At 35.6% G+C, this 16,638-nt stretch overlaps 1 protein-coding gene across 1 annotated transcript in view; it reads right to left on the bottom strand.

The window, feature by feature from the left end:
• Positions 1 to 16,638, bottom strand: part of hpo (serine/threonine-protein kinase hippo) — a 37,832-nt gene continuing 21,194 nt past the window's right edge. Inside the window, exons 5-9 of the mRNA XM_089648428.1 lie at positions 16,358 to 16,491; positions 13,551 to 13,716; positions 12,988 to 13,249; positions 5,060 to 5,180; positions 1 to 4,967 (exon numbers count right to left, since the gene is read on the bottom strand). Of these exons, the coding sequence (XP_089504554.1) occupies positions 4,809 to 4,967; positions 5,060 to 5,180; positions 12,988 to 13,249; positions 13,551 to 13,716; positions 16,358 to 16,491 (842 nt within the window). The 3' untranslated portion in view covers positions 1 to 4,808. The remainder of the gene's footprint in view (positions 4,968 to 5,059; positions 5,181 to 12,987; positions 13,250 to 13,550; positions 13,717 to 16,357; positions 16,492 to 16,638) is intronic.

Genomic DNA, 16,638 nt, shown 5'->3' with positions numbered 1-16,638 from the left:
TTTATTGATGAAACAAGTATTTATTGAATATGGCGACACTTATTGCATTGTACGCATTTCTCATGCCGTATTACATAATATTATAAGGAAATAGCAGTTGTACTAAGTGAAAGAATTATTTGCTAGGAGATTCCACCCATTCTTGCAACAAACAAACAAACACTATATAAATACACAATTCTTTATAAATACTCTTGATTAGACATTACACATACCACTCTGTTGATCATGACTTATAAAAATACACACATTTGTCAAATGGCAATGTTATCACAAAATATTTTCAACACGGTGTAAAAATACTATTTTTTTTAATCCGCACATACTTTGTCTAAGAAAAAGATGAAAACTAAGGAAGTCAAACATATAATAAAGAATAACACAAGAAGCGCCCCACTTTGATCCTATATTTCCATACAAAATTGTGATTCACAATGTTGATGAAATTCAAATGGGATGGTGATATACAATTTTCAGGCAAGTGTAAGAGAGACAGACCGCATGCTAAATGGTTTACAACCAAAAGGTACGAAGTCCGTGATACATTTGCTTCTAATCAAATTTATATGGAAGGCACTTCTAGTTTTCTTCTTTATTGTATGGAGTCAAATAACCAAAAATAGTGCATTTGTATCGTACAAAGGTCAATAAATCTACAATAATTATTATACATATCCCTCACTATAAAAATATGTTTATTCAGGGGAAGCATGTTTGAATCCTGCACTACGGACTATAAAAAGAAAATAGATAGCAAAATGTCTAGATTTTAACTTCCTTCTTTTGACTGCCCTAAATATGTATAACTAACTTAACTTTTGTTGATATGTCAAATCTAAATATTACATTGACAACACTTGCATCCTTGAAATCCTTGAGGTGGTTTTTGACAAAAATGACGCTGTATAAATTGTCCAAATAGCATTATCAATACATAACGTAACTATTAGATTTGGCACATCACTCAAGTCTTTTTACTTTGGCTGGTTCAATTCGGGCCAGTCAATAATACCACCTGTTAGACAAAGTTGATTCTCGCACTAGCAAATATCCTTCCATATAAATAAATACAAGGAAGCTGAACCTGCCAAAGATAGACTTGGCCTTTGCGAGATGCTAATGGTGAGCATGACTTATAAAAGCAATAAAAGCTCGGTGCGCACGTCAGGGTTGATATACAATCGCGGAGCTGCAGCGGAGAGAACCCTGACGTGTTTTCCAGTATGTATGTATTCAAATTCAAAAATGCACCTTCTTCCAGGGGATATTTAAGTATCTGATATTCGAGGATTCAAGTATCTTGCTGACGACTGCCATACATATGTGCGGAAGTTCGTACACACGTTGCCGACATTTTGCAAACTTGTCGCCGACGCCAGTCTCCCGCAACCAGTTGGGCTAGGTCGTTTAGACTTTAAACATGGAGTCACTTGTGTCAAACTGTCCTTATGTGTGCTTTAGATCAATGCTAGGAATAAAAAAGTCAACAAAGAATGACAGCTACAGCAACCGATTGGTTGTGAATGAGGTTATGAAGACATTCTATTTTCACGTTTCGAGAATTCAAGAATGATTGTAGATTTAATTTGTATATTTAACGATGTGTGGGCGAACCAGACAACTACTCAATAAGGAAAGAAACTCACTGAGGGAACTGGTAGGACTACAGGGACTAACGGGACACTGTCATCTCAGGAGGCACGTTGTTGGGAGTGGAAAACACCAACAGATGCAGGAAATGTGAAGAGGATGAAGAGACTCCAATTCACCTTTGGTGACAATGTCCCGCTCTGTTGGGAACAAGGCTCAGATACCTGGGAAGACACATTGTAGAACCAGAAGACATAGCCACATATCCAATGACAACCCTGGTGAACTTCATTAAAGGGACCGGATTACTGTTAAAGGAATGAGGTAAATGCAACGTGTACAGACTGCGCAACCAGTTTTTTTGCGATGTGAGTACACAATATGAGGACCAGATACTTGCATATCCCTGTGGAAGAAGGGCGTGAGGAAACCAACGTAACAAGCATTATCATTAATAAATATGTAGAAGGGATTGATTGGTTGGCAGGTGAAAGTTGACCAAATATCTCCCCAACCTTTGTGTATTACATTACATACTGCATTCATTGAAAAGTATAAATCTAGAATCACTTCTGACCATTTATTTATTAAATAAAATAGGTGTTCATTATTCATATTTATGTTCCCTATATTATTATAATGTTTTAGTCACAATAGAAAAATATGGAGTATGTACAGAAATCCAACGACTCACTCATATAAGGTGCATATTATTACGTACTTACAAATACTCAATGATATAAAATACATAAAAATAAACAATCATTTCAAGGCCAAATAAAATGCAACATATTGAGCCTATTCCGAACAGAGACAGAATTAGCTTGGTAAAGAGTTAGAGCTATGAGCTTGTTTTTCCACCTCATTAAACATACCGTCAATGCCATCCATCTTAGCGTAATTCAAATTTTTAAGAGACAAAAACCTTTTTATAATAATTAAATTAAGATTGTAAATTTTTATTAATACTTTCAACTGCCTTGTCAAAGAATTATATACTTAAAAACAGTGAAACTCGTTTAAGAAATTTGGTTTTTTCGGTTACTTGAAGACTGAATTTGAAAAATGGCCCACTTATCCCACATGATTTAAGGCTTTCCCGTTTTTATCCCGGTCCCTTGGAAAACTTTTTAAGAGAGTTTCACTGTAATAAAAGATAATGATTCTCTAGGGATTGGCTGGTTGTTTTGTCTGTATAATGGTAAGTATACATTTGCGAACCGAGCCACGAATTACGGGAAAGGAACGAAGCAACTGCAAGCGGTGTTTTGCACCATTTGCGGTTGCTTCATTCCTTTCCTATAATTTGAGGTTCAGTTCGGCAGTTCGGCTCGCGTATGTATATGTAGCATAATAGGCCCCATTCACTATACATCCTGGATGTGCGTTTTGCTTGGCACACAGCCAAAACTTACGGTGTGTGGAGTTGATGTGCCTCAAAAATCGTGCCTGGGCTTGCTGGCTGCCAAGGAAAACGCACGTACAGTGAATGGGGCTTATTAGTGTTTAAATTAGTTTTATTTTGGGATAAGTGTGAAAATACTACAAGTCACTAAAACTGAAGCAGGGATTTTATTATTAGAATTATTATTGTCACCGTCAAGTTACATTTCTGGGTGACTGATGCAGTGATGAATTCAAAGCGACGATAATCTAATGAGGATTTATTTGCGTAATATATAATATTACAGAACATATTTTATAATACATATATTTATAAATTCCAATGAGTTAGAAAACTCATTCCGGATCATTCTTGTACAGTTCATTTTGCGATAAACTTTCATATTTTATTGCAAAAAACTATATATACATATGCATACTAGTTTTTTGCAATAAAATATGAAAGTTTATCGTATATATACGTACATATAAAATTGTTGCAATTTACACGTTTTTCAAGCAGATGGACATAGCCGATCTCCCAAATCACAATAAACCTTACATAAGCCTAAAGGCCGAATTACACATTGATTGGAAATGATTATTGATTAGTGTTAGGGTAAAACCAGAAGAGAGGCCACCAAATGGAAAATACAATAATTATGTTGGTTTAATAGTGGCTAACACTAACCCCTTGCTAATTCAAAGTTTAAATCAACCTTAAAAAAGCGTGGAGTGACATAAGTGGTTATTTGTTCTCGTTTATTTATACATATATATAAAAGTAATAACCTCTACAACAGAATAAGGATAAATAAGCCAAGCTTTAAAAATTGTTATTGGATTTCTAGTAAATTGTTCACGTACAACGGAATTCAAAATGTTAAAAATAATTATCTAAAGATCTCAAAAAATATAGTGTGCTTCCCTGCCATCACAATTTGTTGAACTCAAATTATGAAATGGCATCACATAAAAAAGAAATGGATTTGGTGTGCTACCGTGGATCTCAAGTGGCTGAACGGAATTTTCTTTGCAGTACAAGTAGATCCTTGGCAACAATTTATTTTGTACATGTTATATACACAGAAATAAGAAAAATATTAGTAGTACCGGGTATCGCGAATATGTTTAATTTTTTGCAAGTAAAAATGTTTTACTTTATTGTTTGGTTAGTACCACATGTTACTACAATTACTACAATTAAAATTGTCACGCACTCATAACCCATCAAGGTTTCAAACATCTTTAAAAATATAATTTATCAGTTTGTACGGGTGGCAGAGCTATTGATCTGTGAATATGATGTATTAAAAGTTTTTGTAATATTCACTCATTTGACTTTTGTACAATTTTCTGTTGTTCTTAATAATAATTAGATTCAATGGTATTTTAATGGTAAAATTTATATATTATTCAACTCGCAACAATCCATCTTTTTTTATTTTAACTGCAAGATAAATAAATGTAACAAGGATCAACAATGCTTGCATTAACCTGTTGTACGCAGACGTCACAGCAGTTGGGTTGCGAGCGGCCGTGCCCCGTACGCGGACAACACAACAGTTGTCTTGAACAGGGGCACCTAGCATCGAAACATCACGCGTTTAAAGAGTTCAATAAAGTAAAATTTTCATAATCATAACCTTGTTTAAACAACATTTTTGTTTCAACACAATCTCGCTGAAAGCTATTTATATATCTTAATGAATAAATAATCTATCTGGATCCAAACAATAATGGGTATCAAATAAGCGTGAAGAACTCCCGACAAAATCACAATAATGATTAATTTGATACGTATCGAGTATTGAGCCTTGGTGGTTTGTTTGGTACTAAAAGTTCTGTTGGCGCTTCCTCTTGGTGTCCATGGCGTCCAGGATGGGCTGGCGTTTGGTCTGGTACCTCCGGTGCAGCTCATCTATCTCCCGCTCCATCTCCGAGTCCAGGTTGGACATCCTCTCCTGCAGCTCTTCGTATGTGAGGAACTTCAGCTGCAAATAGACAACACACTATAGTTATCTATCTTCTATGGACTTCTATGAAGTTGATGTGCTCTCCTGCACTGATAATGAAGTATACTTACAAATTCAAAATCAGTACTATCCACAAAGTTTCTTTGGAACTTGGGCTGGTTGTTGTCATGGTGACAGTTGATGGGGTGAGGAGGTGGGGGGAGGGGCGGCGTCATCTCTCCGGCCTCCAACCTGCAATCCAATCAATTCATTAAAACTAACATATAGTTGGTTGATCTTCTCTAAGTATAATATGGAACATGGACATGGTCTCCTGCAAAACTGGCTTAAGAGAAATTCCCTCACACTTAATGTCAATAAAACATAATATCTGACATTTTCTATAACAGCCAGAGGACAGCCGTCGGATGACTTTATTCTCAAATTACATACATGCCAAGGAATCTGTCAAGATAATGAATGTTTATCATGCCTTGTCCCACTATAGCACACTCCAAAACCATCAAATATCTTGGAATTGAAATCCATGAAAATCTCCGATGGAACTCACACATTGGCGTAATTACAAAAAAAAACTCATCATGTACATATACTTTTTTAGAAACATCCGAAATATCCTCAACATTAACGACATTAAAAAAGTGTACTATGCTTTGTGTCAATCACTAATAGAGTACGGGATAACTGGTTGGGGTTCTGCCTTGAGCACTCACACAGAGCGGCTCAACATAGCCCAAAAAGGAGTACTTAAGACTCCGTCAGTCTACAAAATTTTTATTCAAAAAATATTTTATTTAAAATAAAACATCTGAATACTCCACTGCCCAACATACATACTCAACCAGATCAATAAGTCAGAATATACTGGTTACTCCCAGTTTGAATACATCTTTTGGACAGAGAAATATTAAATTCTATGCTATGAAATTATACAATGCTCTATCAAATTTAGCAAAAAATAACAGAAATGAATATATTTAAAACAAAAGTAAAAACATGGATGAGAGAACAAAGTGATATTCAACTTACAAACATTATGAAGACGATCTAAAGACAACTTGAATCTAAATACAAAAGTTTAAAAACTACAGGCCGCCTCAGGATAGAAAACCCTAATGAGGATTGTGAAAAAAATTGAATTCATACTTTATACCTACATCATGTACAAACTTTGCAATTGAAAGTAATAATTTTTTTTAAATAATAATGATATTTGAAATACAGTTGAGCTGCGGTAATCAATAAATAAGTCAACGATTAACAAATTTGAGCTGGGTAATCAATGGGCGCAAGAGAATGGTGCATCGTATAACGAACTTTCACTTCTGAGTAGACTGAGAGACAAGGGTTTGCTCTCGCATTAAGCCAACATTGGTGTCGCGAAGCTGCGACTCCACTATATTTTAGAGGTGGTGCAGAGGCTCTATGAGGCCCTATGCCACACGCCCAAAGGACCAGTCCCAAACTACTCCGAATGATAGGTATGGGACGATATATGCATCCGACAAACCCGATGGACAGTGCAATAATCAAAGGTATAAATATGGGCTTCTGGAGCACAAGATAAGCCCAGATTGGAATGCAGGAAAGATGGACTCACCCGTTGATGACTATCACACGTCTCCAGGAGTATTGGTTGATTTCACTTCACAAAATATATGTATTATCGCCCTGTCTGATATTAATTATCACTCCGAACTCTGATAAGCAACTGACACCACTTGTCAGATTTTACATGTGTTGCAACAATATTTTTAATATGGTGACATTTTGGGATGGGTAAGAGGGTAGGTAGGACATTTGCAGGATTTGGTATTGACATTACACTTGTCCTTTAAGCCTGTGGATGCATACCTAACAATCCCATATATATTGCGCGAACATTCTCCCGGCGTTGAAAGTACCTTCCGAAATTTTAAGTACTTTCAAATAAAGTAAAAAGTTAAATGTAAAACGAAAGATGAAATATAAATATTCTTATCAATACGCTATTAATATTGCAAAGTTAAAACGAAAATTTATAAAATAATGAAATAAAGAAATAATAATTATTGTGTAGGCAAAGGACACAATTTTACGACTGGTCGTTTAAAGTTCCCGGAAGGGGTCCTTACGCGTGCGACACGAACCACTCCGTCTTTACCAGGGAACACCTCCTCAACAACGCCCACCGGCCAATAAAGTGGAGGCGCATCCTCTTGATGCACCAATACTATGGTACCTACTAGAATGTTATTCGCGGGACTATTCCATTTTTTTCTCATCTGCAGAGAGTGAAGATACTCTATATGCCACTTCTTCCAATAAGATTGAACGAGGTGGTCCAAAAGCTCTTTCCTTTTCAGTAGACTAATGCTTTCATTAGTCAAATCATAAGCAGGTAGATGCTGAATCGGGGTAGACATCAGAAAATGAGCCGGAGTAAGAGCTTCTGGATAATGAGAACTGCTTAATAAACATAATGGCCGTGAATTAAGTACAGCCTCTATTTGTGTCAGAACTGTGAGAAGCTCTTCATAACATAAAAGTTGAGTACCCACAACCCTATACAGATGCGATTTAATGCATTTAATATTTGACTCCCATAATCCTCCAAAGTGAGGAGCGCGGGGTGGAATCGTCTTCCATTCAATTCTCCGATTGTTAAATTCATTACGAAGAACTTCTTTAGTTGAATTTGCCTCTAAAAAATTATATAAGTCATCCAGACAATTCTTTGCGCCTATGAAATTTGTCGCATTGTCACTGTACATACACGAAACCGGTCCGCGTCTGGATAGAAAACGCTTAAATGCGTTTAAAAAATTGTCCGTGCTTAGATCTGATACCACTTCCATATGTATAGCCTTCGTTGTTAAACAAATAAATAGACATATATATGCCTTTTGACTTTTTACCCCACGACGCCTAGAAAGGGTTATATTTATTGGTCCGGCAAAATCTACACCCGTATGTGTAAATGCCTTTGCTTCCTGAACTCTAGCTGTAGGTAAATCTGCCATTAGCGGTATAATATTAGAAGGTGCAGTTTTAAAACAGAAATTACAAGCATGTACTCTTTTGCGTATTAGATTTCTCCCCGATAAGATCCAATAACGCTGTCTAATTATTGACATAAGGAGATGTGCACCAGTATGACAATTCACACGATGGTGAAAGTCTATAATTATATCGACAATATGATCCTGTCTTGGCAGAAGTACTGGATGTTTGTTTTCAAAAGGTATATTCGCGTTTGTTAATCTACCACCTATACGTAACAAGCCATTATGATCTAAGAACGGGTTTAGTTTTCGGATTGAAGGTGAGCATAATTTATCCCTCTGTATTAATTGTATATCGGCACTAAAATACCTATTCTGTAAAGCTTTTAATACATTCATTTCAGCAATGTTTAATTCCGTGGAACTTATAACTGTTGAGCGTGATAACTTTCGCATAAATCGTAAAATATATACCACAATTCTCAGCAGTTTTGGCCATGAGGAAATTTTTAAAGCGAGATTATATATCGGAGAATTTTCCTCTATTGACGTTATCGTAAATGTATGCGATTTTTTCAATTCCAAAGTATTCTCCTCCTCTCGTGAGGGGGAAAATCTTTCGACAGGCCACTCGGATACTGGGTTCACAGCCCAGGGCGGACCGTGCCACCAAAGAGAATGATCGACCAGCTGAGCAGGCAGTAGTCCTCGTGATAAACAATCACTAGGATTGGTAACGCCATCTATGTGATAAAAATGTTTCGCGGGTAAATTTTCCTGAATTTCACTGACTCGATTAGCTACAAAAGTTTGCCACCGGTGAGGGGACGAGTGAATCCAAGAAAGTGCTATTTTTGAATCTGAAAAAGCAAATATATCGTTTATCGAAACGCGATTTCTATAAGTATCTATAATAGATCTAACGAGTCTAGATAAAATAAGCACAGCGCATAATTCCAATCGAGCGAGTGACACTGTTTTCAGAGGGGCCACCTTGGATTTAGAACATATCAAATTCATTGTAGTGTTGCCACCCTTATCCGTGACATGAAGATATATTACACAACCGTATGCTTTCATACTCGCATCTGCGAAGGCGATAATATTTATCGTGCAGTCCTCCTTTACTCCCAAATATCGAGGTAAATTTAAATTAGAAAGCATCGGTAATTCTTCCTTGAATTTGACATATCTATTAACAATACTTTGGGGTAGTTCCTCGTCCCATCCTACTTTCTCTAACCACAGCTCTTGTAAAAGTAATTTGGCATATAAAATTACCGGAGCAACCAAACCTAATACATCGAATAAACGAGCTATTGTGGAAAGAATTGATCTTTTACATATAGTTTTTTCCTCCGTCGGACATATCATAAATCGAAAACAATCAGATATCGGATCCCATTTTAATCCTAAAATGCTACATTTATCCGAAAAATCCATTGTCGCGCGGTGCGACTCTGGTAATTGGGCCAGTAAATGAGGAGAATTACTCGACCATTTGACTAATTCAAATCCTCCACACTTGAACATCGCCATTAAATCTGTAGCCAAAGTGATGCCTTCACTTATAGTATTTACAGAATATACAAAATCGTCCATATATAAATCATTAATTGCAACTTCCGCCGCTTTCGGATAACGATTTCTTTCATCGCTCGCTAGCTGCCGTATAGTTCGCATTGCTAGAAATGGTGAACAGTTCAAACCAAACGCGAGTGAATTAAATTGATAAACTCCAATTTGTTCATCTTCGTGAAATCTATAAAGAATTTTTTGATATTTACGATGGCTTTCCGTTACCATTATACGTAGATACATTTGCTTAACATCTGCGGTTAATGCTACAGCGAATAAGCGAAATTTAATTAAAAGTGTAAATAAATTAGATTGCAAATTTGGACCTGTATACAAAGTATCATTAAGTGAAAACCCTGAACTGGTCTTTGTACTTGCATCTAATACAACACGAGTTTTAGTTGTTGATTTATCTTTACGAATTACTGCGTGATGAGGAATGAAATATCCCTCATCAATATTAGATGAAGACGGAACTTCAACCCTCATATATCCCTTTTCCAGATATTCAGAAACTACTTCATTATAACTGCAATGCAATTCTGGCGAAGTATTAAATTTCCGTTCTAAATATTCATATCGACGCTGCGCGACACGGCGCGAATCACCTAAATTATTAGGATCTATCTTAAACGGTAAAGATACAATATACCTTCCCGATTCATCCCGTTGGACTGACTCGAGGTACATTTTCTCACATTCTGCATCTTCAGCACTCATCAACGACTTAATAGGCATGTCTTCCATCGTCCAAAACTTGGATAACGCATTATATAAATCTACATTGGTTATGGGGCCGAACGTCCACGAAACCTCCGGCGTACACGTAGGTATTTCACCCATTACAATATACCCGAATACTGTCTGTATAGCCGGTGGTGCATTCGTATTATGTTTAGATAAAACCTTATTCCCCAGCAGAATATATGGAAATAACTGTGCACCTAATAAGATATCAACATCGGATGGAACGTTCCAGGATTCATCCGCTAAGTTTAAACCCACTAAATGCTCACATGACTTTGTGTCAACATGTTGTGTAGGAAGCTTATCAGTTATTTTATCGACAACTAATAGACTAATTTTATAAGTATCTTCTGAAACGCGGGATTTAATTTTTAACGCAACGTGTCCCAATATTGGTGTCTCTACTGAACCAACACTTTTAACTACTGAATTATTTAAAGGAATTATTTTAAGATTTAATTCATTACAAGTGTTTAAACTGATTAAATTTTGTTGCGAGGCGCAATCAATTAAACACCTTACGGTTACTTGATTATTTTTATTGTCATAAGCAAATAACTGCGCGGTTGACAGTAGTACATTCGTAGCTATATTACCCGAAGAAAAATTATTATGATGTTTATGATTACGCGCTATTAATGTAATGGCTTCGTTTTTCGATTGACTTTCAGTATTCACCGTGCTCTCAAAATGCAGAGCGGTGTGATGTCGTTTTTTACAAATTCTACAATCCGATTTAGATGGACATTTCACAGTTTTATGTTTATCGCTTAAGCAGTTTACACATAAATTATTTAATTTCACAAACTGAAAGCGAGCATTTGGTCTTAATTCGTTAAATTGTTCACATTTAAACAATTCAACATGATCAGAATGATTACATTTCCGACACCTGTTACGATTATTATTACTTGACTTCGGTTCGACCACAGCGAATGAATGCGTAACTTTGTTTTTATTATTAACAACTTTATTATCATTTTGCCCAGTTCGTTCTAGGATTTTAACATGCGACCGAATGTATTCTATTAAATCGGTATATGTAGGTATAGCTTTCTCCCGTATAGACATTTCGAAATTTTGCACCAACTGTATATCTAATTTTTTCAGTGCAACATGTAATATTATAAAATCGGTTAGGTCATCAATACCTAATTCCTTGAGTGCAGCTATGGAAGACGCAAACCGTTCAATAAAATTATTTAACTCATTTGGGTTACTAGGTGCCAATAATTTTAAATTCAAAATATTGTTCAGATAAAAGGTACCTAGCACGCGTTTGTCCTGATATTTCTTTTCGAGAGCTTCCCAAATTGAAAAATAATTTTGTTCGTTCGGAAGTATTCCCGCAAAAACTGACAACGCCTTTCCTTGGAGTTTCCCTATCAGATATTGCATCTTTTGCGACGTATTCAAATTTTGATTTGAGTGAATGTTTAATTTAAAAGCTTCATAAAATATCGACCAATTCTCTTGATTACCATCGAACGATGGCATCTCGATCGGTGGGAGTTTAATTAATGGTGAATTATTTAACTTCTGTCGATCACGTGATGAATCTTGCTTTGCTATAATGCTTTCGCGTATAGAAACTACAAAACAGTACTTATTTTCGAATTTACTCCATAAATCGAAATTCATATTGTAATTTGAATCCTTTTTCAACTGAAGTGTATGAAATTCATCACAAAATGTGTTAAATTGTGCATAATATGTAGCTATATTAACCGTTTGTTTAAGAAAATCCTCCGAACTTCTCGTCTCCCTGTCCGCAATACTTTTCGCTTTCTCGTATAATTCATTAACACGATTATGCATCAAATTAATCTTCGATTCTACTAACTTGATTTTAATATCCTGAGTACTATCGCTAGTCGCCATGATTAATTGTATGTAGAAATTTAAACACAACAATAATTACAAATGCAACCTAGTACATACAAATTAACAAAGTATAAAGAGGAAATAATATTTATTTATAACTTTAAATATGTTAATTTTAAATACCCCGTTGGTAATCCGGCTCGAAAGAACCAAAAATGATGTCGCGAAGCTGCGACTCCACTATATTTTAGAGGTGGTGCAGAGGCTCTATGAGGCCCTATGCCACACGCCCAAAGGACCAGTCCCAAACTACTCCGAATGATAGGTATGGGACGATATATGCATCCGACAAACCCGATGGACAGTGCAATAATCAAAGGTATAAATCTGGGCTTCTGGAGCACAAGATAAGCCCAGATTGGAATGCAGGAAAGATGGACTCACCCGTTGATGACTATCACACGTCTCCAGGAGTATTGGTTGATTTCACTTCACAAAATATATGTATTATCGCCCTGTCTGATATTAATTATCACTCCGAACTCTGATAAGCAACTGACACCACTTGTCAGATTTTACATGTGTTGCAACAATATTTTTAATATGGTGACATTTTGGGATGGGTAAGAGGGTAGGTAGGACATTTGCAGGATTTGGTATTGACATTACACTTGTCCTTTAAGCCTGTGGATGCATACCTAACAATCCCATATATATTGCGCGAACAAACATAAAATAAAAGAAAATTGATGTTATTTTTTGCAAGTATGTATACCCTTTTTAAAATTTTTTATCGTTTTTTTCATTTAAAACAAACAGACAACTCTCGTAGTTTCGGTTTACGAAAAACTTTTACCTCAAAAGAAAAAATGATAATAAACTAATTTGAATGAAGAGCAAGCTACCTCTGCCTTTCTTCATTGAGTTGATTATAATTATGCGTTGGCTGATGGGGGTCCATGGTTTCTCTGTGAACGGGGTGATGCATCATGCCGATGTTGTTCATATTATTCTTATTCTCCTTGGCGGCCACCATCATTATATTACTATTTGTTTCCGAGTTATTGCTTTCTATGATGATGTGATCTGGCTCCTTCTTGTCAAAGTGCTCCAGGAACAGGGGACGATATTTGGGGCGCTGGTTGTCACAGGTTCCAGTGTCATGTCCTGGAAATATCAAAACATTTTATTAACCGCTGTTCTTCAAATTAAATTTGACTTAAAACCAAAATGAAGAACCCTAATGTGAATTTAGACATCTAACTGATAATTATTTTAAATTTAAAAATCTACCAAATTGGATATTTAAAGTTAACTTTTCCGGGGTTAATCAGGGTCATCTTATGATGAACATGAAATGTAAATCAATAATAAGATGGTCAACAGGTTAAACACTGGAGATAGCACAATGGGTCTGTGGCCCAAGTGAGTTAGGCAGACCGTAGCGTCTATCCTAAATGGTACTCACGTTTCATGGTCTGTTCATCGGAGTCGCTGTTGATGACCATGGTGCCAAGGTCGGGCTGCTGGTCGGGCAGGAGTGTTCCGCCCCGTCCCGGCACCAGCGTGCCGCACTCCACCCCGTCTCCACCGGGATTGCGTAACGTCCCGCAACCGTCCCCTCTGTCATCATCCTGGAACAGTCACATGTCTCATATGATACACTGACTTTCATAATATCAATACTATTAATACATTGTCACTCACTGTTCACTCACACACGATTGAAAGAATCTAAAATAAAATCTTAAGACACGTGCAAGTATTCCTAGATAATACCTACATTACAGCTACCTACTTTATTCATTAAATTTATTAAAATTACCGGAATGAAGAATTATTTGTGATTTAATGGATTTGTTTAAAATTATTAATTCAATGTTGAATACCCCTGAATGGCTATATTTATTTTTGTTCCACGTTTCAGGCAGGACGGTAACAAGACAGTACCATAGAAGTAAGAACCTAAGGAATGGCAATCTGTATGGAAAGTATGCTAATGCATACTTGGGGTCAAGGTCAGACTGTTTGGGGCAAAAAAACTTGTAAAGACATCATTCTATCGCAGTTAGTCTAGGCTTGTGCAGTTAGGTTGCTCGATTTGGCTTCCATGATTTATTCTTTTAAGTGAAAAATGGTTTTGTGTTCTGTGATTTCGTGTTCCAACAAAAGAGATGAAAAATATAAATTTCAATATTTTGTGGACTGTGTAAAAATTTTAATATTTTGTGGACTGTAAAAATTTTAATATTTTGTGGACTGTGTAAAAATTTCAATATTTTGTGGACTGTGTAAAAATTTCAATATTTTGTGGACTGTGTAAAAATTTCAATATTTTGTGGACCTTGTAAAAATCAACATTTTTCAGGAGGAAAAATATGATACAATGTAAAAGTAATGGTGCTGCCACACGCAAAGCTCACATCAACAGATAATATAAAGCACAATAGCGCTCGCCATACAATCCCATACAGACCCGACACACGTAAAAAGATAACGCGCTATAAGTGTGGTTCTGAACTTCGCTAACCGAATTTATTTTACGTAACCGCTCCCGACGCGATATTTGAAAAGTTATGCGTCCCCCTCTCCGCCGTAAAAAGGAGAGGGGGTCATTTTAATTACGGAGCTACCAACTAAGTTCCGTGTTCCCTTTGACAGCCATGACATAAGCAGCCTAATAATGCATTTCTTATTTATTATGTTAGCTCATATCGTCATGTGTGCTAGTAAATTTAGAAACATAAAAAAAAACTTTATTTGGCAAACATACTTAACATATATTTAAAATATAAATATAATCAATATTTGAATTTGAAGTAAACAAATTTTCGCCCTTTCAAAATTAATCATATTTTTAATCTCAGTATGTTTATATGGTAATATCATTCGGTTTTTTGATAAAAGTTGGACGGCTTGGACGAAAGTTGAGCTTATTTTACAATAATTTATTATATGTCGCTTTCGTCGATCGGCGTGCGAACTGCGAATTTCCTGATTCGACGGAGAGGTTATGTCAGGTTATGTGAAAGTGCGCTATTTACGCGCAGATTGTTTAAAATCTAAAAAGTTTATAAATAGCATTTATAATTATATAGTTGGCGGCATCATCATCTGAGGATGAGCTGTCCAACAGATCCAGCAATAGGCGACAAGTATCATCCATTTCGAAAACGTGCTCAAGCTGTCAGTAAGTAAAGTTGTCACTTTGACAGATGAAATTATGTTCCTCGGCCGCTCTCGAATTCAACTGACCCCCTCTCCTACCATAGGAAGAAATATTTGATAGCGTCGTGTGTCGGTAGAAAAGATGATGCGCTGTACATTAACTTTTGATGTGAGCTTTGCGTGTGGCAGCACCATAAAGCAAAATGTTATCTTTATTTTTTCGTAAAACATTGTCATTACATTTATAAAAATCATGTTTCCTAATTTCTTATATTCTTCATTTATTGTGCACTATTTAAATTTTAAAAATATTTTCTTATAAAATAATTTGTTTAAACAGAGAGATGACTGAAGGGCTGCCGTTACTTTATTTCAGATATTAAGTCATTTTTCAAAGCAAAAAGAGTTGGGATTTCATTAAAAAAAAAACATTTCAAATTTAAAAATACCAACTAAATCTTGGCAAATCATTGATTGATGGATTAATTCTGTCATTAAAATAGAACATATTTTATCTATAGATTTTTAAAAGCATTGTAAAGAGCTCTTGAGATGATATTTCGGCAAATATACAGAAATTACGGACACCTTAAATCAGTTGAATAAAAATGATAAGTAAGTATTTCAGTTTCCGGAAATGGAAAATAATACATTTTAGTAGTTGTTTTGTCAAAAAAAAATCAGATAATTTGACGTTTTGTCTTCATGCCATATTTTGAAGTTTTTTCATATTTTTTAATTAAAACCAAACTAAGAACCTAAGAACATATTTTAAGATCATAGGGTGATATTTTGCGTTAAATAAGAGAAGGAAAAGACTAACCACAAAACTTTTGGATCAATAATAATGGAAGCCAAGTGAAAAATCAATTTTAATTTTAATGAAATAAAATTTAAAATGCATTATTTTCCATTTTTGGAAACTGAAATACTTACTTCTCATTATTATCTAACTTACAGAAAGTATTTTTGAAATAAAATAATTGTACTAAGCGTGTATTTCACTTAAATGGCTCTATAAAAATTTACAAAGCTTTTGATGACAATGCTAAAATTGAATTTCTGTGAAACATCCCAAACTAGTATAATTATAACAAATGCACTTACAGATTCTTCAGTGTGGTTTTTATTGTTGATTTGTTGCACTGCATTGGCAGCCATGCTCCGGAAAGTCATGTTCTCCCTCAGCTGGTGAGCCTCGGCGATCATTTGCCCTAATATTGTCGCCGGCTTTGCCGCCCCTAGTGGATACAAACAACATTAGAGATTGGTAATTCATATTGCACAAAACGTAGTTTTTATTTATTGAATGATTAGACGATCAAGGGACCTTCAGTGGGTTGTAGTAAAGGATATAATCGAATACGTTCATATTCAAACTGCCCAAT

This window comes from Hesperophylax consimilis, chromosome 3 (assembly GCF_061612785.1).
Source record: "Hesperophylax consimilis isolate HC1 chromosome 3, BYU_Hcon_1.0, whole genome shotgun sequence".
Lineage (NCBI taxonomy): Eukaryota > Metazoa > Arthropoda > Insecta > Trichoptera > Limnephilidae > Hesperophylax > Hesperophylax consimilis.
This window is presented reverse-complemented; position numbering and strand designations above follow the sequence as displayed.